General features: G+C 37.5%; 3 protein-coding genes and 1 non-coding gene across 7 annotated transcripts in view; 3 read left to right on the forward strand and 1 right to left on the reverse strand.

Moving 5' to 3' along the window:
- Positions 1 to 307: 307 nt before the first annotated feature.
- Positions 308 to 1,612, forward strand: LOC137100083 (myosin-6-like; the record flags this gene model as incomplete). The annotated part of the gene is given in 7 exon segments (XM_067477714.1): positions 308 to 470; positions 561 to 674; positions 677 to 776; positions 907 to 1,002; positions 1,004 to 1,065; positions 1,128 to 1,321; positions 1,511 to 1,612. Coding segments are annotated over 7 exon segments (831 nt in total), but the record flags the coding sequence as incomplete, so codon positions are not given.
- Positions 1,613 to 3,108: 1,496 nt separating this feature from the next.
- On the reverse strand, positions 3,109 to 14,259 carry LOC137100120 (myosin-4-like). 2 transcript variants are annotated; one of them, XM_067477748.1, is made up of 38 exons: positions 14,047 to 14,259; positions 13,537 to 13,680; positions 12,606 to 12,762; positions 12,494 to 12,521; positions 12,312 to 12,420; positions 12,117 to 12,209; positions 11,962 to 12,025; positions 11,775 to 11,873; positions 11,578 to 11,681; positions 11,362 to 11,500; positions 11,163 to 11,281; positions 10,922 to 11,071; positions 10,660 to 10,830; positions 10,246 to 10,552; positions 10,081 to 10,145; positions 9,650 to 9,737; positions 9,458 to 9,575; positions 9,259 to 9,382; positions 9,039 to 9,175; positions 8,611 to 8,866; positions 8,279 to 8,521; positions 8,013 to 8,189; positions 7,784 to 7,929; positions 7,415 to 7,505; positions 6,904 to 7,293; positions 6,691 to 6,817; positions 6,486 to 6,604; positions 6,213 to 6,409; positions 5,951 to 6,134; positions 5,613 to 5,778; positions 5,409 to 5,533; positions 5,018 to 5,326; positions 4,739 to 4,942; positions 4,019 to 4,144; positions 3,780 to 3,950; positions 3,597 to 3,701; positions 3,425 to 3,520; positions 3,109 to 3,332 (listed from the first exon to the last, which is right to left on the reverse strand). In XM_067477748.1, the coding sequence occupies exons 1-38, from the start codon at positions 14,257 to 14,259 to the stop codon at positions 3,150 to 3,152; spliced, it is 5,844 nt and encodes a 1,947-aa protein (XP_067333849.1). In that variant the 3' UTR covers positions 3,109 to 3,149. The 2 variants fall into 2 exon arrangements, with proteins under 2 accessions (XP_067333849.1, XP_067333847.1); XM_067477746.1 differs by having other exon boundaries at positions 10,081 to 10,157.
- A 4,705-nt stretch (positions 14,260 to 18,964) lies between these two features.
- The window catches only part of gas7a (growth arrest-specific 7a), a 37,420-nt gene continuing 30,364 nt past the window's right edge, over positions 18,965 to 26,020 (forward strand). The window contains exons 1-2 of one of the 3 annotated variants that reach the window (XM_067477751.1): positions 18,965 to 19,098; positions 23,349 to 23,472. In XM_067477751.1, the coding sequence (XP_067333852.1) occupies positions 19,096 to 19,098; positions 23,349 to 23,472 (127 nt within the window). In that variant the 5' untranslated portion in view covers positions 18,965 to 19,095. Of the gene's footprint in view, positions 19,099 to 22,621; positions 22,679 to 23,348; positions 23,473 to 26,020 lie in introns of those variants that run through there. The other 2 variants (XM_067477752.1, XM_067477750.1) reach the window with 2 other exon arrangements.
- LOC137100655 (U6 spliceosomal RNA) lies at positions 24,976 to 25,081 on the forward strand. Its single transcript, XR_010910960.1, has one exon. It is a non-coding gene; the product is annotated as a U6 spliceosomal RNA (small nuclear RNA).

The following is a 26,020-nucleotide window of genomic DNA, read 5'->3' on the forward strand; positions in this document are numbered from 1 at the left end:
TGAGAATATCTTTAAAAAGCAATACATTGATTCAATATAATGGATTGGATGCAGTGTTAATAACCAATTTTGTAGAAAGGGTTCTTCTAAGCTAGTTTACTTAAGACTGGAACAACTGCGAGATGAAAAACTAGCTTTTCTCGTGACTCAGATTCATGATTTGTGCCATTGTCATCCCATTAGAAAAGAATTCTCCAAATTACTATAATAATATCACTAATGACGTAAACAGATAAGAACTGTTCCTTCATCAGTAACAGAGATTGCATTTGGATTCTGGAATATAACTAAGAACTGACAATTCATTCATTTGTTCTTTAAAATGAAGCCACATCTAAAGCAAAACCCTGAAAAGGAAGTGGCAACCAATGGCATTGTCAAAAGGAAAGGGGATTTGTCAAAGTTGGAGGCCAAGAGAAGGGAGCTTGAAGACAAAATGATTTCTCTATTGCAGGAGAAAAAAAAACTGCTTTGTGAGTGCAAGCTGTGAGTGTCATAGGAAAATAAAGCCAATCACCTCAGTAAAATATGTTTTCAAATAATTATATGTTAATGTTGTTTTCTGCATTTTTCTTTGGTCTCAGAAAATCTTTGTGATGCAGAGGAGAGATGTGAAGGCTACAGCAAAAGCAAAATCCAGCTCGAGGCCAAACTTAAAGAGGTGACAGAGAGATTAAAGACAGAGAGGAAATGAATGCTGAGTCGATGGAGCTTAACTTGGCTAAAGCTGAGAAAGAACAGCATGCACCTGAAAACAAGGTTTGTGATGAAATAGATCTTTTTATTGGAACTGGCTTGCCTGTTAGAGGAATATCTCAGTGGTAGTTATTCCTATCCATAATCAAAATTTTCCATGATAGTGAAAAAAAAACTTGATACATTGGTTGAATGTGATAATAGCCATAGAGAATGTAATGTCAGGATAAATACAATGCCTTACTTATTTATGAAAAAAAAAGCTCAAGAGGCTCATCAGCAGCCAATGGATGTTCTTCAGTTAGAATAAGCAAGTCAACACTCTGACCAAAGCCAAATCTATGGTTAAACAGCAAGTAGATGATATGAGTTCCTGTAGACAATACCATGCAGACAGCGGTTGTTAAACATCCCAATTAACTTTGAGCAAGTTGATTTGAAGCTTAAGGAGTCAATGGAGCAAGAAAAGAAAGTCTGCATGGATCTCAAAAGAGTCAAGAGGAAGCTCGAGGGAAATCTGAAGCATACACAAGAATCCCTGATGGATCTGCAAAATGACAAACAGCAATCTGTGGAGAAAATGAAAAAGTTTGTAATGTACACCCATCATGTGCAAAATGTGTGGGTGAATCATGTTTGGGATTTATGTTAACATTTTTGCCCTCAGAAAATAATTTGAAAAGCTGAGAATTTAGGAAGAGAGGGCTTGTTTTCAAACAGAATGGTATTTATGTTTTCTATTATTATAATTCTATACAAATTTTATACTTATACCATGTTAACTCTTTATGGTTTCTTATTGTGGTTTTTGTAGCTGAATTTTCATGACAACTGGAAAAGAGAGTTTCATTTCCCAATTGACAAGAGGAAGGGATTCACCACACAAATTAGAGAGTTCACTCAGATGATAGATTGAATGCAAATGCTGACACATTGTTGTCAAATGCTCTTGCTTGCAGTTTGCAGTCAGCTCACCATGACTGCGAGCTCTTTTGCTTGAGGAAGCAATCTAACACTGTATTTACGTGACATCTGGCTACTATTGAGTTAGTCATTTATATATACAGAAAAAAGTCTCATTATTTTTCTTATTTAGATGAATATTATGCATAGATGTAAAACAAATGATTAATTCCAGCATCCGGCAATGTCCACAGCTTTTAATATAAACACTCACTAATATTTGTAAAAGACAAACAGTTCTGCCAAAGTGGCTGCAACAAAAATTGATTTTGAAATTACACCCATGGTCTATGGCATAATGTTATGCAACAATAAGTAAATAATGAAACATTTAATTGGCCTAAAATTATGTTGTTCTTTTAGGGAAACTGGTTACTGAGTAACTTGTTTATTTATAGCTTATTTTAGTTTATTTTAGCATCCTTCTCTATTGCAATGTAACAGACATTTCTTAGTCAGATTTATAAGGAGTTATCACTTACCAGATTTATAACTCCTCTCTACTTGTGTTGGTGTTACGCTATTTTTTAACATTTACAACTTAATCTTACTTGTCACATTTGGCCCCTTTAGTTGCTTTTTGGCAAAAAAATAACATTAACAAGAAAAACAAACAAAACAACTATAACAGATAATAATTTGAATTTAATGGAAGCAAAAATCAAAACCAAGAACAACCGCATCCATTCTTTTTAACAATGATTGCAAAAGCCTTTTATTTGGGACAGAAAAAACATAATAAATACAGCACGCAATACCCATAGCTCACAGCAGACAGGATTGCTATTGAAGGAAAGGTGTTTAGTCATACAATGAATGATTCCTGACACAGAAGCAGATGCATTAATTCCAACCCTCACTCAAATCAGTACTTGTGTCTGGGATGTGTCTTTTTTTTCAATGAAGAGAAAGTCATGATGAACATGGGGTTAAGAGGGTCCAGCAGATCATTTTTGTCTCAAGGATCACAGGTTTGTAGAGTCTATTTTATTCTATGGCTAAATAATTATTGTTCATTCAGATTTTCCTCCTGTTAGACTCCAGTAAATCTTCCCAATGAAAGTCTCTTTAATTTACACATTTTGTTAGTGGCCGTCAGACAGTCGTAAGTTGGCTTTAATGTTGTTAACTGAAGAATGAATGTAAAGGTAACTAATTAATGACTTGTGGTGGATCCTGTCTCTCATAAAATGATGAAAGATGCATAGCTGTTTTTCAGATTTTAATGCAATTAAGGAAACACACTCCCACTAACAGAAATCGGGCAATGCAATCTTGCTTTGGTGGCCTCTGGTACTATGTTGACAAAAATGTTTAATAAAGAACAAAAGAAACATATTTAGTGAATAAATCATGACGTAGATGTGAAATACAGTTAGTATACTAGTTCATTCAAGAGACACAGCAGACTACAGTATCTTCATGGCCACAAATGACTATTCCCCACTGTCCTTGATCTGTTAAATAGGAAGTAAATTAACAGTTAATATTTATATGCATATTTGTATAACAATTATATTGCCAGAAGCTGTCGGACTCGCCTTGCCTATGTGGCGACTCTTCACTTTCATCTTATTGACCTGGGACTCAGCGATATTAGCACGCTCCACAGCCTCCTCCAGCTCGTGCTGCACTTTCCTCAGCTTGGTCAGATGGGTGTTGACTTGTTCTTCCTGCCAGATGCAGAGTAAGTGATTAATAAAACTCTCCAGGTGCCACAGTTTACAGTCTTTCAGTGTGAAAGCTTAAGAAAAACATCACTCACAGCTTCTTCAGCCTGTCTCTTGTATGCTTTGACCTTCAGTTGGAGTTTGTCCAACAGCTCCTGCAGTCTTATAATGTTTTTCTTGTCTTCTTCAGACTAATTCAATGACATAGAACAAATGATTGACCTCTGACGTTTTGCACCACTTCTGTATTAAAAGGAACAGGTTTACCTGATAGTTGAGGTCCTTAATTTTGCGTTCAAGTTTACGAACACCCTTCCCAGCGTCTGATCCGTGTCTCTGTTCCACTTCCAGCTCATTCTCCAACTCTCGCACCTGAAAAAGAGCTAGTAAGTTTAACTGATATGACAGATTTTATTTATTATGTAGATGAAACAGGATTAAGTACATTACCCTGGCTTCCAGTTTTTGGATTTGTTTCTTTCCACCTTTCATGGCCAGGATCTCTGCCTCATCGAGACGGTGCTGCAGGTCTTTCACCGTCACCTCCAGGTTCTTTTTCATCCTCTCCAAGTGAGCATTTGTGTCCTGCTCTTTCTTTAACTCTTCAGCCATCATGGCGACCTAATTTTTTTTTTTTAATGGTTAGTATTTTCAGGCGAAAACAAAATTTACACAGCAGGCACACTTACATCTGTGGTTGCCTTCTTGGCTTTCTCCTCAGCATTCTTAGCCCCTTGAACAATATCATCCATCTCACCATGTATCTGAGAGAGGTCAGCCTCCAACTTCTTCCGACTGTTGAGGAGACTGGTATTCTGTAAGAGGCAATTTAGTTTGTCGTAAGGGTGCGAAAATACGATGACCCTGAATCGCCCTGGCCACATATCAAAGAGTCCCCGGGCAAAACACTGAACCTCCAGACTGTGAAAGCCAGTGCATATTTAAACACTTGTCCCAAGCCTGGTATAAATTGGAGAGGTTTGAATCAGCAAGGTCTTAAAAACCTAAGCCAAAATCAACACGAGGACCACATGATCTGCTGTGACAACCACAAGCTTGCAGGATAAACTGAAGAAGAAAAACATTAGAGTCACATATTCTTCAAATAATTAGCAAAAATCTTAGATGCGTTTCTCTTAAGTTCTAAGAACTTTACCACTGCTAAATGTGCCTGCATCATATTTTGTGTTTCACAGGTGAAGTGAGAAGATTAAGCAAATGAGCCCTGATGTGTCAAAGAATTTCATTGTATTTGTGTAAAAGTGACAACAAAAAGTTCTTGGCCTGCGTCATCACAATCACAACATTAATGTTAAGGAAAACAAAATGTTAGTGATTTTAGTCATAGATTGATTTTATTAAAAAAGCAAGATCCACAGTGGCTCAAGAAAACATAAGTAGATTTGAACCTGTGCATGAAGAAGCTGCACACGCTCGCTGGCGTCGAGCAGTTCTTGCTCAGCTAACTTCCGGCTCCTCTCGGTTTGCTCCAGAGCTGCTCGGAGTTCCTCCATTTCAGCCTGCATGAGGTTGCTTCTCCTCTCAGTCACTCCGACCTGCTCTTTCATGTCATCATTGCTCCTAAGAGTGTCATCGAGGTGGATCTGAGCCTCCTAAACATTCAAATAAGGTCAGTGCCTTTCTACTGTAAAGTTGTAAACTTTACAGTAAAACATTGTACATTGTACCTTGAGCTGAACTTGTACGTTTCTCAGCTGTTTCTGAGCATCAGCCGCCTGCCTGTTAGCGTGACTCAGCTGGATCTCCATCTCATTAAGGTCTCCCTCCATCTTTTTCTTCACTCTCAGGGCATCATTTCTGCTTCGAACCTCGGCATCCAGATTACTTTGCATTGTGTCGGTGATGTATTGACTGTTTCTTTTCAGCTGTTCAATCTCTTCTTCCTTCTCAGCTATCCTCTTGTCCGCCTCAGATTTGACCTGGTTCAGCTCCAGCTGGACACGGAGAATTTTGGATTCCTCATGCTCCAGTGAGGCCTGGTTACAAACGTGATACGAAGTTGTGATGCACTATGCAATTTTACAAAATAAACATATGAGAGATTTTACTTCTATTTACTTCTGCCTCCTCCAGAGAAGACTGGGCCTCCATCTTCTCCTGCTCAGTCTGTTTCTTCGATTTATCAAGCTCATAGATGGTTTTGCTGGTCTCTCCCAGCTGCTCAGTCAGATCCGTGATTTCCTCTAGAACAAAACAAGAAACACTGCATTTTACCATTAAACTGCAATGAAATTAGCTGTGCACAAAAAGCGCTTAACATACGTTGTAGGTTTTTATTTTCCCGCTTCAAGGTCTCCACTTGTTCCACGCATTCCTCAAAGGTATTCTTCATCTTGAAGTTCTCAGTTCCCAAAGAACACGCCTCTTTTAAAGCTGACTCCAACTCAGCCTGACTTTCTTCATATTTCTGCTTCCACTCAGCCTCAACCTACAGGAACAGGCATTTCGCTATTAATATCTAAAAGCAATTCACAATACAGTTTGAATCACCTCAAACTTACACTTTTGGAAAATCACCTGTGTAGTTTTGATAATATTCTACCTTCTCAGTTATAATAAAATCCAACTGCACGAAGTCTTAAAAAATCTAAAGATTAAACCTTGTCATAATTTCTTTGTTTCTTGTCTAGGGCAGCTGCGGCAGCATTGGATCTCTCCACATCCATCATCAAGTCTTCCACCTCTCCCTGCAGCCGCTGTTTTGTCTTCTCAAGAGAGGAGCACTTAGAGTTTACAGCCTCCACAGCTTCTTCTGCATCCTGCAGACGCATTGCCAGCTTCTTCCTGTGGAACATAAAACAGGACACACCAGAGGAGCCATTGAAATTATTTCCTGTTTTGATTTGATGTGGGATATCTTACTTTGCCTCCTCGAGCTCCTCAGTGCGTTGTATGGCATCTGTCTCGTATTTGGTTCTCCAATGAGCCACCTCGCTGTTTGCCTTGGACAGACAACGGTGGAGCTCAGCTTTGGCCTCCTGCTCCTCCTCATACTGCTCTCTTAGCAGCTCACAGTCATGGCGAGCAGAGTGCAAACCATGAGCCAATGCATTTTTAGCCTGAAAGAAAATGACATATTCAGCATAAACACTTTATTTCACTTTTGTCATGTTTGTCTCTTTAATCAGGCCTTACCTTCACCTCCTCCTCATAAAGCCTTTTCAGTTCCTCAATCTGCTGAATAAAGGCTTGCTTTCCACGAGAAAGCTGTGACATCAGGGATTCTTTTTCGTCAAGGTGACGAGACATTTCAGCTGAATAATAAGTTTAAGAAAATGTAGAACTGTCATTGACTGTATCTGTATATTGTTTTCATTGATCAGATATTGTTTTTTCTCACCATTTTCCATCTGCAGTCGAGCTTTCTGGGTAGAAAGGTCATTTATTAATTTTTCATTCTCCTCCTCTTTGGTTTTTACCTCATTTAGTTGATCTTCCAGTGAACGGCACATTTTCTCTAAATGAATCTTTAAATTAGAAAAACAAAGTATTTACTTGTCATCTCATTATACGTAACTGAACATAAAGCAGCACAATGAATTTGAGAACCCACCTTTGCTTTAGCCATGCTTTCCATATTGCTTGATAGATCGTCCAGCTCTAGCTTCAACTCGCTCTTCTCCTTCTCCAGTTTCTGCCTGATCCTCTGCACGTTATCCAGCTGTTCTCCGAGCTCAGCCACGCTGTCTAAATGTTTCTTGCGCAGGGCAGCAGAGGTGGCATCATGCTGTAGAGAACTCTCCTCCAGGTCTCTGCGTAGTTTGAGGAATTCAGCTTCACGCTTCTTGTTTTTTTCAACCTGAGCAGCAGTGGCTCCTCCAGCCTCCTCTAACCTTTCAGTAATCTCCTCCAGCTCTCTGGACAGATCAGACCTTTGCTTTTCTACTTTTGCTCGAGCTGAACGCTCAGCCTCGATTTCTTCCTCCAGCTCCTCCATTCGGGCCTGTGTTTAGGACATTACATCGTTGTAATAGAAACCTTTTTGAAACCTGAAACTCAGTGAGAGGATTTACATGTATCTTTGAAATATATCCATATGGCTAAGCCAATAATTGATTCTTCACCTGAAGCTCTTTGATTTTCTTCTGTAGCTGAGTACCAAGGGCTTGTTCATCTTCTATTTTTGCCAGCAGCTGTGACAACTCAAAGTCTTTCCTGTAAAATGAAATTAAATGTTGTTTTTTTTTTTTTAATCTTGGGTATTTAGACAGTTGTTAACATTGTCAAATATGAGTGCTATAGGCTTATAAATTAAGACATGATTTTTTAATATTTAATCTAAAAAATATTTTTAATCAGGTAGTCCTGCCATAAAGTGCAGGAATAGTAGGCAACTGTGTTTTACAATCAGTTACTACAAAATTGAAAGCTGGTAAATGTTGAGTTTAATCATTAAAACATTATTGGTACCAGCTTTTCTAGAGAAAACATACTTTTTTAGCTTTTCATCCAGCTGCTGCTTTTCATTTTCCAGATCCATTATGGACTCTTGAGCAAGTTTCATGTCACCCTCAAGCTTCCTCTTAGTTCTCTCCAGGTCCATACGAACCTTCTTCTCGCTTTCCAGTGAGCTCTCCAGCTAAAAGGACAAGCCTTGTTGTCATATGCATCTTAATTTTAGCAGCACTTTTTCAGCACTTACTCTATCTTTTAGTTTCTCACCTCGTCTACCTGCTGATCTAGTTTGGTTTTAGCTTTGATCAGAGCGTTGACTTTATCCTCCTCTGACTGCAGGTCATCCAGTGTTTGCTGATGAGCATCCTGCAGGGCTTTCTTCTCTTTGGACAGCTTAGTAATGTTCTCATCTTGGCTCATGATTTCTTCAGTCAGGTTTTTCACCTACAGGCATTATCAAGAACTTATGTGACAATTCTCCACCAACATTTAGATATGGTCATATATAGATCAGCATTTGGATTTAATAATACCTTGTTTTCAGCAGCGTGTTTGTCCTTCTCCACTTTGGCTAAGGTGAGCTCTAAGTCGTCGATGTCCTTCTTCAGTTCAGCGCACGCATCCTCAAGCTTTCGTTTCTTGGCGGTCAGTTCAGCGTTTACCTCCTCCTCATCTTCCAGTCTCTCTGTTACCTCCTTCAGCTTGGCTTCGAGCTGTATTTTGCTTTTGATCAATCCTTCACATTTCTCCTCTGCATCCAGCAGGTTATCTGCCTCCTGATATCAGGTTTTTGTATAAAAATTAGAGATAGACGCTTAAACAATATTAATCCAAATATAGTGAACATCTCCGTAGTAAAACTTACAGCCTGGACTTGAAGTACGAGGTCATTCTTCTCTTGTACAATAGAGACCATTTTCTCTTCAAGTTCCTTCCTTCGGTTTTCTGATTTGGCCAAGTCTTCCTTGAGTTTTGTAAAATCCACCTTCATTTGTGCCATTTCCTTCTCGGCCTCGGCGCTCTTCAGAAGAGGTTTGAGCTTAAAGTAAAGCTTCATCCATGGCCAGTGTTTCACGTTCATGAATGAACGGAGGTTATACTGAATGGTGTAGATTGCCTCCCTTTCAAAATAAAACTCCAGTCAGTTTAGTTTTAAGTATTCAGTCTGTTTTATAATTTTGTATAATCTACATTATTGTATAATATAAAAAAATTTAACCGTTTCAAATTATTCTATCAGGCAGCCACAAAGGCAGCAAAGGCAAACAGCTTTAAAGCAGTAAATATCTTTACTTTCTGGCAATCATCTTCTGGTATTCCAAACGGATGAGGTATCCACGGCACAGAGCCTGAGTGGACGTCACAACCTGGGCTAACCGTTCATCTCTCATTTCCTCCAAAGCACCCAGCAGACCAGCTTTAAAAAATACCTGGAATATAAGCAAGTGAGGTTTGAACCTCATTCATTTCAGATATCTCTGCCATTTAACAATGTCTCCTGACAAATAAAAACCTTTGTGTGTCCAAACTTGTACTGTGTGCTATCCACATCGATTGAGCCCAGTAGTTTTTCTGCAGCTTTTTTGTTATCCATAAACTGCCCCTCAGGAACAGCACTGACATTAAGAATCCTGTATCTGTAAGAGGAATAATATGTCTGACTGAATAAAAGAACAAACCTTATAAAATATTCAGACAAAGCTTTTATTTACCTCTGCTTGAAGTCCCCATAGAGAATTCTGCTTGGAAATCCTTTTCTGCAAATTCGAATGCCCTCCAACACACCGTTGCAACGTAGTTGGTGAATAACAAGATGATTTTCCATTATACCTGTGATGATAGCAATTATTATTTTTTTAGCCATGTTGTACACATGCAAAAAGAAGAATAGTATTAAAAACTACCTGGTGTTTTTGTCTCATTTGGTATCAAGCATCGCACAAAATGAGGATGAGTTGTTCTCAGATTGGTCATTAGCTTCCCAAGATTCTCCTGTAAAATATTTACTTGTGAATGTATAACTTGTACTTGTTTTTGTGAGTATTGTTTCTATTGCTGATATGTAAACATAATTTTTTATTCAAAATAATAGTTTGATGTTTTGCTTAATTGCTTTTTGGGGGAGATACATTTAGACTGGTTCCAATCTTGTTTCCAATTAGCTGCGGTTAGCATAAAGCTGAAGAAAATAACTAGCCTGGTATGGGATCAGGAAGTTATCAAACCATTCAATGGGTAATTATCAGCTCTCATCAGCCCATAAATGTTTTACAATACAACCTTTTAGCTTCAAGTAGGTTCAGTAGGTTTTTAATAGATTGACCATCTGTCTTACTCTGAACAAAGCTGACACCGTTTGGAAAGATGCTCCCTTCTTCTTGGATCCTTTCTTTGTTCCTCCTGCAGCTGCGTCTACATTTTGATGCATTAAATTGTATCACTAAGACAAACTAACATGCAAACACGAGGTCTTCTTTTAACAAATAGATTCTTCTTTTACCATTTGATCCAGAGAAGTTTGCATAGAACATGCCCAATATTTTGACTGATGACTTTTGGTAAAGCTGCACCACAGACTCGTTCAAGGGGTCTTTGTTCTTCTCCAGCCAACCAGTGATGTTGTAGTCCACATTTCCTGCATAGTGCACCAGTGTGAAGTGAGCTTCAGGCTTCCCTTTGATTGGTTTGGGTTTCAAGAAGCAGTTGTTCTTTCCAAGATGTTGGTCATAGAGTTTGTTCTTGAACGAGGTGTCTGTTGATTTTGGGAACATGCACTCCTCCTCAAGGATGGAGAAGATGCCCATTGGCTAGAAAACAAACCATTCTTGTTCATATTTAACAATAACTATATGAAAGTTAAATTAATTCTATTTAATTATGTGTATATGTACATTTAATTTGATGTAGCCTGTACCTTTTCAATGAGCTCAATGCAGGCAGCCAGATCCATACCAAAGTCAATGAACTCCCATTCAATGCCTTCTTTTCTGTATTCTTCTTGCTCCAATACAAACATATGGTGATTGAAAAACTGTTGCAGCTTTTCATTAGTGAAATTAATGCAGAGTTGCTCCATGCTGTTGTACTGAAGATAAACAGTGGAGATTATCTTTGAATAAACATAAATAATTTAATGAGACTTTGGAATAAATACAATACAGGCTTTATGCACTTACATCAAAGATCTCAAAGCCAGCGATATCGAGAACTCCAATGAAGTGTTGTCTGGGTTGTTTCGTATCCAGCTGCTGGTTGATTCGCATGACCATCCACAAAAACATCTTCTCATACACTGATTTTGCCAGGGCACCAATAGAGTTGTACACCTTTCACAAAAGGATAAAGACCTGTTTTTAATAGTTGCAACATTTGCAGGGGAATACAAAAGTGGATAAAAGTTTTACATTGCAGAATTACCTGCTGCACATTCTGTCCTTTAGTGACATACTCATTTCCAACTTTCACTCTAGGATAACAAAGGTTCTTCAGCAGATCAGCAGAGTTCAGACCCATCAGATATGCTGCCTTGTCAGCCTCTACAAAAAAAGAAACAACTACCTCTTTTGAACCTTTTTTACTGTACATGACAGAAACGGCAGTGATAGATGGTCCTCACCCTCAGTGCCATCAGGCTCTGCCTGCTCCTCGCGCTGTTTCTGCTTGAACTTCATGTTCCCATAATGCATCACAGCACCAATCAACTTGTAAATGGACATCTTTTCTTCAGCTGTGAAACCCAGAATATCAAAGGCTTCCTGTTACAGAAAAACATGCCAGAAATTAAACAAAGTTACATATAAAGCAACTAGGTAGAAAGTAGGAGAGAACTCACGTCTGTGGCCATTAACTCTTCTGCATCATTTAGGCTTTTGACACTAATTTCTCCCTGACTGATGAAGGCAAAGTCATAGGGATTGGTGGTGATAAGCAGCAGATCTGAGGATAAAAAAAAAATCTAATAAAAATCTTTTTAGCTTGAATGTCTATGCCTAAATGATTAAAAAAGTCAACAAAGGACCATCAGATTACCAATAAGTTCAGGTTTCTTGTTGCAGGTAAGCTGATAAAAGATGTGATAGCTCCTCTCGGCCACCAGCTGAAATGTCACTCTTGATTTTTCAAGCAAATCTTTCAAAAGATGAGTAAAAAAAAATATTAGTTATGCAGCAAATTGCAGCATACACGCAGCATATTGTGAAAGATTTAATAAACCTACATGTTTCAATATCTGCAGAAGCCAGTTTTCCAGTTGTCCCAAAGTGTATTCTGATGAATTTACCCTAAAAACAAAAAGAAGTGACAGCTTTCTGTTGGTGTTAAACAAATCCCTGCTAAATGTAAATCAAAATAAAGTCCCTCAGGCTAACTCACAAATCGAGAGGAATTGTCATTCCTCACAGTCTTGGCATTGCCAAAAGCTTCCAGCAGAGGGTTAGCTTGGATGATTTGATCCTCCAGAGTCCCCTGTAGAAAAATAAATGTAACAATCAGGCCGTATCCATTGCTCTCTGACAAACAAGGGACTGACTCCACTGCACAGCCTGTCAAAAAACAATGTTAACCCACCTGCATTTTACTGTTGTTCTCTTTTTTCTTATCTGAAGAAACAGCGATTGTGGCAAAATACTGAATCACACGTTTGGTGTTGACAGTCTTGCCTGCACCAGATTCTCCACTAAACAAAAAACACATAATTTAACATTTGCCTATTTCACCTGTCAGAAGTCTGTCATTAGATATAAACTTACGTTATAAGTATGGACTGATTTTCACGATCTGAGAAACAAAAAAAAACATTTCGGTTACATGGAACAGAAATTCAAATTGTTCCATTACATTGACTTAAGACAGGACATGTACCAGTCAGCATGAACTGATAGGCATTATCAGACAAGGCAAAGATGTGAGGTGGAACTTCCATCCTCTTCTTCCCTCTGTAGGCCTGCACCACCTCTGGGTTGTAAACTGGCAGCCATTTGTAAGGGTTCACAGTCACACAGAAGAGCCCAGAGTAGGTCTGCATGGAAAAGGCAAGCAGATGCACTTTTAAATCATCAAAGTGGGAAAATATGTGTGAAACAAGCAATATTTTAATTTTGCATATTAACACATACACTGATAGAAATGAAGAAGTCTATAGTGATGTATAGTATGTATTTTTTTAAACATTCATAATAATTCCAGCTTTGCAAGTCAATCAAGTTTATTATTGCAGCTACACTGTAATTGCCCATTAAATCCACATAATAAAATGTTTTAAATATGTTGAATGAAAGTAAAATTATTGGCTCCAAGGCTGAAAAAAATCTACATTTTATTTTGTCATCACTCAGCTACAGCTTGCATATAACTAAACATAGCTCTGTTCTCTGTCATAATTCATTCGTAAATGTTCTCTGTTTGCCTTTGTCATTCCACTAAGGTGAATTGATTTGATTGATATGTGTTGTAAATACTTAATGTGTGAAAACCCTCTGCTTCGTTGTCCCAAACACCAATCCTGACCTACTGCCTTAAGTCTAAGGTATCACATTTACTATAACCAGTCAACCTCACTCAGTTTCCTCTGTTGGTGCTGCATAACATTTTAAAATGTTCAGAAGTCAAACATTCAACCCAAATAGTTATGTTATCAGTTATTCTTAAGAGTCTCTTAATTTACTGTGGTGATCTGCTTCACTGTGAAACAGTTTTAAAAATATATGAAATGATCTCTAATATTCATTATGAAGGCTTCTCTCTTTTAATTTCAGCATTTGTCTTTCTGATTCATATCTGCTGACAGACTTACATAGATCATCCACGCTGCGTAACGCTCCTTGAGGTTAAAAAGCACTGCAGGCTCATGGAGGTGTGTCATCATCACCATGTCCTCAATCTTATCAAACTTGGGGGGATTCATGGGAAACACTTGGTCATCCCTGACGGTTAAAGTCTAGGAAACAGAAACACAAATAATGCCCAAAGTGAAACAGACTATGATGCTGGAAGTATAAAGCACTTTCAGAAAGTAGACAAAGTTTAGTTTTTACTAGTCTCTCAGATATTGTTGCAAAATATTTCTCTTGCAGAAGAAACATTTAGTGCTTCAGGGGAGATTCTCTGTTGAAAACCAAACTAATACAATTCTGAAAGTTTTTTATTGCAGTTTTTAAAGACAGACACTCTGAGGCTGTGTAAAATTGTTCTCCATCACACTGCAATAAATTCCTGGTCAGGCGTCCTATATAACAGAGAAGACACACTCACAGGCTGTGGTCAGTGCCTAATAAAAGGTCATTGTATCAGTGTAACCCTTTACTTCGCCTACTTTGTCATCGATGGTATTAACAGTGACTCTGCCGTCCGCCTTGTCCTGGATCTCAGCCTTGACATAGATCTCTCTCTCATCGCTGATGAAGCACGCTGTCTTGCTGTCGAACGGGCGAGACTGAGCCTCCATCCTCTCCTTTTCAGACTTGCGGAGGAACTGGGCAGCAGGTCCAAAGATTGCCATTTCCCCATCTGTGCTCATTGTGTCTTCCTGAATCAAAGACAAACACTTACAGCATCTTTTAAATACTTTCACAGGTATTTAATGGTTGAAATCAAATCCAAAAGTCACAATACTCACCCACTTATTGCAATGCTGTGTACCACAAAATAGACTTGGACCTAATTTTGCAACAGATGTTTTTAAAAGTACAAACACAGAGAAAAATCCTGCGCAGTCTCCAGAAGATTGTGGAGTTCTTGATCACACTAACCATAAAAAACATTACCACTGCGCCTTTTATACGTCATCATTGACCTTGGTGTGAAGCCTCCTTCCTTTACATGGGCATGCCGTCAGTGAGCTACACAAACCTGTTGCACCTCATGGATAAGGATGGATCACGGATTAAGCACAAGATGCTGCACAGTTATATATAGCTTCTCAAACTGTGAATGACACAGTTAAACAATACTGACTGAAGTCACATTTTTGTATTTAGTTATAAAATGTATAATGGAGAGGAAAATATAAGACGCATTTATTATTTGAAACACTTTTATCTGCGTGGCTATTCGGCAACAACAATGTGCTTTACTAAAATGTAAAAAGCATAAATACATGAAATTAAAGAAACCAGATGATGATAATAATAGACATAATACACAAATTAGATTTTAAAATAGTAAGATTAAGTAGAATTAAAGTCAAAAATTAAAATTAAAGTGCAGTAAAGCTATGTGAGTCAAAAAAAGTTAATTTAAAGTAAATTACATGTTGTAGTAGTAACAATATTCATTGGAACATAGATAGGCATTTAAAATAATACCATGGTTAATACGTTTCTCTATAATACATTATCCTGACATTCTTATTGTACATTCAACAATGACCCCCACTGTCAGTTGGTGGTCTTTACAAAGGCTGCAGATTCAGCCCTTTCTAGTGCTACTCATTTTGAAATTACAAATTGCCCATTTGGTATTGACATAATGGATAATTTTCCAATTTGAATCCCTGTTGGAGATCTGTATACACATCATATTTTTACCACCTTTGCTGCTGATCAATGGTGAGTTTTAGCCAAGTTATGTCACATTGTTGTGTTAACCACACAATGACAGAGCAGTCTATGGTTTAGTAGATAATCCTCAGCTGCACAGAAAAAAGGAACGGACACTTGATTCCTATGACTTCTCTTAAAAACCCTATACTTACTGAAATTGCATAAACCTTGACTCGGTTTTTGATTGTCAGTGATTTGTCATATTTCAAAAAAGTCTGGTTTTAGACACAGAATTTCCTGCATGACATTTGCTGCATTTATATTTTTTATATATTTTTTATTCTGATGTCTGTGTTTCATCTGAAATTGACAAACCTCAATGCTGACTTCCAACAAAAGTCCTGCAAATTAAGAAAGATCAACTGCAGCAATGCTACATTATAAACAAGGTCGAAATAAAGCTATAGGTTATTTATATGATCTCCAAGAGCTCATTCACATTCACATTGGAGTAAGGTGAATATTCCCCCTGATTATCCAACTTGTTTTCAGGGTCTTAAACTGCTATTTCAGTGTATACAGCAGACAGAGGTGATTAATGCCCGGACACGAACAAGCAGACAACCTTTAAAAGTGGATTTGAAGAGGATTGATCATATTCCTTATAGAGGATTATTGGAGGCAGCTGGACGGAAATAAAGGCCATCAAAGCCTGAGGGGGATACAGTTGACACTGAACCAATGATCCAAAGTAAACAGTTGTTTTAACAATGAAACTGAAGCCACAATCCAAAATCAACAGTTCAATGTGAAAAGTGTATTCGTTATTCTTGTCCACCAATCACAGCTCGGAGTGAAGCTTTTGTTATCAGTTATCATGTGATGTAGCTGTAATGTCACAGCAAGGTGAGGACAAGGGACAGAAGTGCCTGAGTGACTTTGCAAGCAGGTTAGGGTTTCACTTCAAAGGGAGTCTTTAATCTCCGTTGTAGCTCCTCACTTTTCCTTAAAATGCTTCGACAATTGCAAAACTTTTCAGCAGTACATGAAACTTGATCACGTGTGGATGCCACAATGATGAGTTTTGTTCAGGGAAAGTTTGAAGGTCACGGCACAGGAGGCCGGAAAGTTGATTCCTAGATTAGTGAGTGATGCATTTCCACGCATAATGGAGGTAAATCAAGTGATGCTATAGCGTTTAAAGTGGGAATGTTCAGTCAGAGTGAAAGAGATAAACTAAAGTGATAAACATCCAAATTCTGACAGACCTGACACAGGTTTGTTGAGTTTTCTCTGAAAGTGAGAATAAAATGAAGTCAGTCAGTATGTGGCTGTTTCAAACAGCCCATTTGTGTCAAGAAGATGAAAAGGCCATTAATATTAGATCTTTTTCAGGATTTCACTTTCCAGAGAGACATTCAGTATTTTGATCAACAACACAAACACAAAAAAAATGACACTGCACCAAAAATAGTGTGCATTTGCATATTTTCCTTTTCTTGGCTCTTTTACTTAGGACAAAGCTACTTTGTTCTGTGGTGACAGAATGAGGAGACAAACCATGTTAAGAGAAGCATGGAAAGAATATTTTGATTCATTTATGAAACATAATTCTGTGTGACATATATATACAAACTAAAAAGGTGGAAACAAATACTATAAACATTGAGTACTTCATATATTGTAAAAAATGGAGTTGTAAACTAAATAGCATCAAATCTCTAGCGGGACAAACATAGCGGGACATAATAGCTAACATACTGATTTAATGTTGTGATTTGGTGACTGATGAACCAAATGTAAACCCATTAGATGAATTGGAGGAAATATAAAAAACTGTAATGCTGTGCTGAATCATTTATCTTAGCATGCCTTGGATCTTTGTCAGCTGCTGCAACATGTTAAATTTGGCAACCCATGCACAAGCTCCTCCGTGGACATGGTCATGCTGTCAGCAACAATCTCCAATGCTGTCATGGGAGCTGTGGTCCACTATACACAAACTGAATTGTATGAACATTTGAGACGCAGGTGCTGGGTCTGTAAAACAGCCATAATTGGGCTGCGTAAGTACAGAGGATGTGCAGAGGTTTGAGGAGCTTGTCGCAAGAAGCATGCAGCCAGCAGTGAGCATAAGGCATCACGCTGAAAAAAAGTTTGGTGTCTGGTCTATTTGGAGCCCATGAAGGTGGAAGGATTAATAGTCTGGATTAAAAGGAATAAAAATATCCAGACCACCCCCTCATACTCACGGTTCTGTAGCTTCATATAACATATAGCTTCATATTTATAATGCATATAAATACTTTAGGGTCTAATTTAAGGTTTATTGTCTGGGTTCAGCTGAAGGCGTAGACATTATGCCATGTTACATTTGCAGTTATGAACCCAAACCCCAGCTACGTAATGTAGAAGACAAACAACTACACAGTTACTCTATGCTTATGATCTTAGTTGATTTACTGTAGCTATAACATTAAAACTGCTATGAATTAAATATTATCTCCTGCTGATATTATCTACCTGCTGATTCTCCGAATTAGATGTAGATAGTGGGATCTTCAAAGTCTTTACAATTTTACGTCGAGGAACTTTTTCTGAGACTGTGAACCTCTGCCCATCTTTACAGTCGAGAGGCTCTGTCTCTCTGAAAGGCTCCTTTTATACCAAGTCATGTTACTGAGCTGTTAGCTGTCAAATGCTCCTCATTTTGTTTTTGATTTGCAACAGTTACTTTTCCAGCCTTTTGTTGTCCCTGTTCAAAATGAGCTAATATTTTCCAGGAAATGATGAAAATGGCTCAGTTTCAACATCTGATAAATGGTTTACTTTCAAATGTGAACAAAATGCAGGTTTATGAGATCAGTGCAAATCATTGCATTCTGTTTTAATTTACATTTTACACATCGTCCCAAAGTCTTTTGAATCGGGGGTGAATTTAAATTTTGAGGTTCACACCCTGGCCGGCTGTGGCCTTTCTGTGTGGAATTTGGATGTTCTCTCAGTGCTTGCGTGGGTTTCCTATGGGTACTCCGCTTTCCTCCCATAGTCCAAAAACATGCATGTAAGAATGATTGCTGAATCTGAAATTGCCCATACAGTAGGTCTGAATGTGTGTCTGTTGGTATATGTCTCTCTGTGGCCCTGCGATACACGCGATCTGTCCAGGGTGTACCCCGTCTCTTGCCCACTGACAGCTGGGATAGGCTCCAGCCCCCTCGCGACCCACATAGGATAAGTGGTGAAAGATAATTGATGGATGGATTTAAATTTTGTTTTTTGTTTTCACTTAAATATCTTACATTTTTTTCCTGAACATCTGCACATTGCAAACTAAACTGTAAAGGACCCTAAAGGACTGGGCCAGCACTGCAGTGTGATCACAAGTGTCCTAATTCTCCTGAGAGAGACAGACCTCATCTGTTCTGGCCGACTATGACTAGACTGACACTCATATATATGCAGAGTCAATTCACTTTAGCAGAAGAGAACAAGCTGGCAAGACAGAAAGCTTCTTGTTGTGTCTCAGTACATCACAGATCTGTCTGACAGTGTCCTCTTTTGTGTTTCCCAACACAGAGCCAGAACCACTGGACATTTCTTCTCAACAAAGACTCACAGAAAATGTCTTCCACTAATCAAAACCAAGGCATGTCTCTTTGCCAGGTCTTTTATTTTCTAGAAATGGAAAAAAGGGGCTTAGCCTGAAAGATATTCAGTGTCTCTTCCTTCCCTCTGTGCTGTTAGCTGTGACCCTGCAGGCTTTGGATCATTTTGGAGGGTAATGAGATCCAATAATCCCTTCTCTCTCCTCATTCATGATTCCAGGGGCTGGTTGACTGAACTATTCCTCAGCACAACAGCGTAGCAGCATGGTAAGAAGTTCATTTAATTGACTTATGTATATATAACATATACAATATAACAAGTGGAGTAATTCTAGACAGTAGAATTTAAGATATAAGTATAGGTGGAGACTTTTCATAAAGACATACCGACTTATTAGACCCCTCTTTTTTTAATCTTTTCTGCTTTATATTGTAACCTATTTAAAATTAATTGTGTAATATATAATTTATATTTAACCTCACATCACTACAGCAGCTATTGTTTAATTCATAACTATTTGTGATGAAGACACTGGATGTGAAATACAGTATGTTTTTTGTTTACAAGACAAGAAAGAAATGTAGTACAGAAAATGATGTAAGAGGCATAAGAAAGTTTTATGTTTTGTGGTTTTCAAGATTCTGTGAATCTGTGAAATTTTGTACAACTTTTATAGTCCTACTGACTTTGCTGAATAACTTAACAGCTGCAATATTGGAAAAAGTTCCTTGAAATATCAGTTTTTTTATGCCATTATTGCCATAAGTCTTTTTTTTCTTTCATCCGTGACTTTGCTTTAGAACAAGATCAATAAATGATCCTGGCTAAACTGGTGATATCGCAGTAGCTAAATCAGCATCAGTCTGGTTATTAGTACCAATGTATGGCATCACGGAAATGAGTGTTAGTCTGTGGTAATTTGTCTGGGTGACAAACATACTGTATATTGGTGACACTAACACAGAGCACAGACAAGTTGATCTTTACTCTGTTAAATATACAACTTAGTGCATATCTTTGTCAAAACTACATAAAAATCAGCTGAACATGCTGAACACTGAACAAAGACAATGAACCTTACTGGCAGGCTTTTGCCATTGTTTGTGAGTATTGGTGATAGTAGCCTTTTTTAGTGCAGTCTTTACCCGCTAGCGTAGCTGTAGGCTGCTAATAATTTATTCACATTTATTGCTATTGAAATGTATAATTTATTTTAAAGGTAAGATGTAGCCTTATCACCTTGATTCTTTCACATAATGGAATAAATAGACTGCACTTCTAAGGACATGCAATGGGACTGATTGGACAGTTTGACTATGCTTTGTGATTGGCCTTTAATTTCACACTGTGTGAAATGTGGATGCTAACTTTGTATCTGCACATGATTTTATTCACACAGCCTCATCCTTGATTTCACAAATACAAATTTATTGTCCAAATGCACAAATCTTTTACTACTACAACCCTTTTTACTAGTAAAAACATTCTGATGAATGCAAAGCGGTTAATTTACAACTACGAACTTTGGGATTTTGTTAATCAGTGCATCCAGAAAGTGGTGGGGTGGTGCTTCATACAGTGCATGCAGCACAGCACTTAACTTTTTCCACATTTTGTTATGTTACAGCCTTATTCCAAAATGAATTAAATTCATTATTCATAAATCTACAAAAATACCCCATAATGATAACATGAAAGATGTTTGTTTGAAATCATTGCAAATGTATTAATAATACAGAAATAAATAATAATTTAAAATCATTTGTACGTATGTAAGTATTTGCCGCTTTTTCTTTGTTGAGTCAGCTTTAGCACCAGCTACTGTGGGCACAAAATCCTTATGACTCTATTTTCCTAGTCGAGGGACAAAGGTCAAAGTCAGTGGGACTTCACATCTGTTCTAGTCAACACAATTTATCTATGTGCCTTTAAACACTATATCCTAATGACATCTGGAGGGAATTTCAAAAACAAAAATATTGGATGAACTGATTAGAATATTAATCTAAACAGAACTGCATGTAAACGTCAACTTGATGAGTCAAGGCATACAACCGCAAGGTGGTAATTTTAGTGATTTGAGTTTTACTTTAAATATAGAATAACTAAAACTAAAAAACTCTTAAACCTTTTTAATACATGTATGTTTCAGAGTTATTGTTTTTGCATATATATTTTAGCTCAGCATTGGATTGGTCTAATCCGTCTGATCTACTTTGTTTCCTTTTTTTTTTAAATCAGCATCCGGTATGTAGTGACTGTACACTCCTCTCTAAGGCTTCCTATTGTTTTTTATAATTGCTGCTGTTTGAAACTCAGCAGCTGCCTCAGGGCACAGAAACAAACCATGTGAAAAAGTGTGCGTTAAGCTTTTTTCTGAACCGTGTAAAATTATACACTGAAGCTTTTCTCTTTAGATAATTTCAAATCGTTTATACTGTGCATTCAGATTAAAAGTTTAAAATAGATTTATGATAATAAGAACACTTTCTTGCCATGAAATGTTTCTTGTCATAGTTTTCGGCTTGATTGTCTGTAAGTTACTGCAGTTTGCAATAAAAGATGAAACCACCCTTGTTTTACTTCATCACAGCATATAAATGGTATAACTCCCTTAATATGGTTAAAAAATGTGGCTCTTCAGCCCTTTTTTCCATAAGAAAGTTCATATATCCTGTCCATCCTTTATTTCCTTCTCCCATATCAATCCTCACAAATAAACAGTATCTCAGTAAAGTAGTGGCAGGCATACTCCCTTCTTCAGGGGTCGGACACAGCCTGTCTTTTTCCTATTCAGAGAAAAGTGAGCTAACACAAGTAGAGTGGAGTTCCTGATTTTTGGGTTACATTGATAACACTACTCCAGAGTACTGTGACATTTGAGAAATACATATCTGTTTTTCTCCTTGCCAGCCAGAGGACATGTGAAATCTGAAATTACATGTGAAATTACTAGAAGGAGATCAGTGGATGATGATAAAATCTCATGATAAGGGTTTATCTTTCAACCTTTAGATTAATAATTTCACAATGCAGGGAATTTCTAACCCTGTGTGTGAAATTATTACTTAATGTTTTTAATGAATGCAAGTTTAACCTTGTCTCCTACAAATTATGTTCAGGTCAATTATTTTTAACTCATATCTATAGCTCTCAACCAATACAGGAAGTTGTACTAGTTTAACTAGTAAAGTAGACAATAAGGGTGAGGGTGACATTTTTCAAAGGCAATGACAACAATCTGTTATGTAATTTAATTATCAAGGAGACAACCTTACAGTTGTCAGATGGTCACGTATCTTTTTGGTCCAGTAAACATCCGCTCAGTGTGCATTCAACACTGTAGCACAACACAGCTAAAGCTATCCTCGCTCCCAGCAAGCATAAAAAGGAGGAGCAGCGATAGCAAAGATCCTTTAATGTTAAACATCAATCGGCTTTATCCACCCACTCTGCCCTGCTGCCTATGCCAGCAACAGAACATGATGCTATGAGTCACTTATGATCCAGCCAATAATCTCCCCATATATATATATATATATATATATATATATATATATATATATATATATATATATTTGTCTGATCACATCCAGCCACCTCAGCTCAGATGTCTGATTGGAGTGCACTGTCCTGAAGTTCAGCAGGCTTTTTGTCAGATTCAGCAGACAGATCTGAATGCACCACTGCATCTGAAAATGAAAAGCTGGCTGGCGATCCCTGCAGATTAAAAATGACTTTTCTCTTGTAAAGCACAGTGCAGTAATTTCTGGCCCATTGTGCTTAGAGTTCAGCCTGGATAATATGGCTTCATGGTGGTGGAGGCTCCTGGGGACTGCTGATAAGGTGAAGCAAGCCTTTGTCATTATTTATCCATTTAGAGGATCATATTTCTCTATATGAATAACACCATTATTTAATAACTGAGCAGCACAGAAAAACAAAATGAGTTTTTTGTGATATTAAATTCACTTATTGCAGATGCTCTCATGACTCTTACATTTACTGTTTGTGTGAGTTAGTGGAAATTCTACATAAACATTAATGAGACAGCATCACATTATAAACTTTACCCAATGGTCCCTTACTCACGATATATAAAGCTATCCATTAACTTAGCCCTCAATTATTATTAATAATAGCCATGTTATGTAGTGAATACTATACAAAAATCCAGCAGATATATTTTCTTGTGCTTATGATCAATTTGATTTGGCTTTTGTGACCAACTTTACAAAAAAAGAGTATTTCATATTTAAGTGAAAACTCTCTAAAGTAATAGCTTATCACATTATTTAAAAATATAAAAGTAGGTGATTTCATATTCACCCTCTGCCACCAAATTGTTTTTGAAATCAGACAATTATTTAAATGAAGAAGTGCAGTGCCTGTTTAATGGGTTGTAGAATAAATATATATTCGTCTGGAATGTCAAGCTTTAATAATTTACAGGAACCAGATACCTAGAAATATACTTAATTTACTTGAAGGTGAAATTCTTGGTTGATTGTGACAGAAGTCAGTGGCTAAGAGCTCTGCTGCACCCGAAGAGGAGACTAAAAGTCAGCCTCTTCCCCCAGGATGGAGGAGTCACACTTCACCTGAGGGACTGAAGTATTACATCAACAGCTGCAGTAAAGGTGAGAGCCATGCCTGAAAACATACACAGTATTAGGACACTTTGATTTTTGGGGGGGGCCTCATTATTGTCTAACCAGACATCGTTTTTTGTAAGCTGTCAAAAGGCCGAAAGGTTTGGCATAAACTATATCTCAAAGGAACTAGATGTGATAATTGTCAAAATCAGAAAAATAGTGGCGAAGAAGGACAGAGTAAGAAACAGAACTACTGTAGGCATAGTACCCCCCAAAACTTCCATCTATTGTCTACCTCTTTCTATTGGTAAAACTATAAATTGCAACAATAAGAATGTTTTAGGGGATATATGATGCTGCCAAAATAATGGGCTATCATCAAGTGAATATTTAATTTGTACATTCATGTTTTCAATAAATGGTTGCACTCATGAACCAGATTTCCTGTTAAACATTAGTATTTTGATGTATAAAGAAGGTAAATCATATATACTGCATTATGAAGTGGGCATCAATTTGTTTGCAACCCTGTCTCCCCCTAAAAATTACGTTCAACTGCAAACTCGATTATTATCCCTGGAAAAAGGAATTTCAACTACATAATTTTTCCTGCAGACATAATGAGAATATGTTAACATGTAACTTAATTGAAAGTTGCAAATATGTGATACTGAATGTATCAATAAAATATTATCAGACAATGTATTTTTGTCTGCCAAAATGTTTAACCTTAAAATATCTGCAGTATATATATAATATATGCAGTACAATGTCCAGTTTGTATAATTACAGCTTTATTAACGTATTTTATGGTTGTGTTTAAGCAGTTACAGCAGCTAGTTAGGGTCAGAGGAAGATTGATGGCTGGTGTAATACAGGAAAATGTAACATTTCATTAACACATGTAATTTTACATAAAACGCATTATCACTTTTAAACATATACATTATCTTTCTCTTTCTGTTTTTCTTGCCTTAACAAAACCACAGAACTCTGGAATCAAACTTGGATCTTTGCTTGACAATCCAGTGCTTTCACAATAAATTTTGCATCACAACAAAGTATTTGTAACAAATTATTATCCTTGTTTGCAGCGTTTGCAGTACAAGTGTTTAGCAGACCGGATTGGATTTTGATAGACTTTACATGGGGTTATCCAATAATACACAAGTTATAACCATGGATCTATGAAAAAAATTAAACCCTGGACACATACAATTAAAAGCCCCCCACCCATCATTAGTTGGTCTTCAGACTGAAAGAGACACAAAGCCAATGCAAATGAAACCATCATGTTTGAGTCCGTTTTTGGCGTTGATGTTTTCTTCCCTGTAATAATGAATTTTTTTATTGGTCATTTGCTATTTGCCTGTGGTCTTTTCTTGTGTCCTTGTGGATGTTTTGTGTGGGTTTTTTAATGTCCAATGTCTCTTTTCAGGCATTTTCTCACTATGACAATTTAGCATATTTCTAACAAGAAATATTTAGGCTCTGTAAAGAATATCATTGGCAATATTTTACTTTTATTTTACAGTGCATCTACTGTAATTTATTTTAAAAGTATATTAATACAAAAATAATACGATACAGAGAAGATTAGCATGGACCCTTCGCATGGATGACACGCAAATTCGTGAAGCGTTTCCACATTTTTGGGGCGACTGTGGTGCAGGAAGGTAGATCGGTTTTCCACCAATCCCACAGTTGTTGGTTTAATCTTGGTTCCTAGATGTCAAAGTGTCCTTGAACAAGACACTGAACCCCAACTTAGTTGCTCCCAGTGAGCGTCTGCCAGCTGCATAGAGGCTCCACCATTGGTGTGTGAGTGTGTATGATTGTGACTGTGATTGGGTGAGTAACAGTCAGTTTAAAGGCATTTGAGTGCCAATAGGTAGAAAACCCATATAAGTGCAGACCATTTACCATTTACCAACTAAGTTAAGAAACGCACTGCAAATGCCACAACACAACGGAAATGGCTCAGGGAGCAATTGAAAATCCCTTTACAAATCTAAATATCCTCCTCTTTTTAGTGTCCCTGGGAACGCTTGTAGACTACTGTCATCGTAATGTTTCCAGGGGACACTGAAAAAGTGACGTTGCTCCTGAAGCCGATTTCCATTGTTCTGTAGCTTTAGCCCTTTTCTCTATTTTCAGCGCTTTTCATCATTTGGTTGTGTTGTGGCTTTTTGCAGCGGTTTCTTAATGCTGTGCCTTGTATATTTGCTTGGGTTTTGTCTGTTTGCATGTGTTCAAATTGCAGTGCTTTGAGCCTATAAATTCTAAGAAATTGTTCATCCCCAATTCCAAAAAAGTTGTGAGGATGTTTAAACATAAACTGAATGCAATCGCTTACAAATCTCATCGATATTTTATTCACAATAGAACTTAAACAACATATCAGATGTTGAAACTAAGAAATTTTACCATTTCATGGGAAGTATTAGCTCATTTTGAATTTGATGACTGACTGTAAACGAGAGAGTTTTAGGAGAGAAATATTCTTGTCACATTCTTGTCTTATGCAGGATTTTAGCTGCTCAACACTCCTGGCCCTTCGCTGCTGGATTTTCTTGTTTTATGATGCACCAAA

This window comes from Channa argus, chromosome 15 (assembly GCF_033026475.1).
Source record: "Channa argus isolate prfri chromosome 15, Channa argus male v1.0, whole genome shotgun sequence".
NCBI lineage: Eukaryota > Metazoa > Chordata > Actinopteri > Anabantiformes > Channidae > Channa > Channa argus.

Coding starts and splice junctions, on each gene's coding strand:
- LOC137100120 (XM_067477746.1), bottom strand. CDS start 14,259: ATGAGCACAGATGGGGAAATGGCAATCTTTGGACCTGCTGCCCAGTTC. Junction 10,831..10,921: donor CTGGCTTTGAGATCTTTGAT/GTAAGTGCATAA, acceptor GTTTATCTTCAG/TACAACAGCATGGAGCAACT. Junction 3,702..3,779: donor TCCAAAAACTGGAAGCCAGG/GTAATGTACTTA, acceptor GCTCTTTTTCAG/GTGCGAGAGTTGGAGAATGA.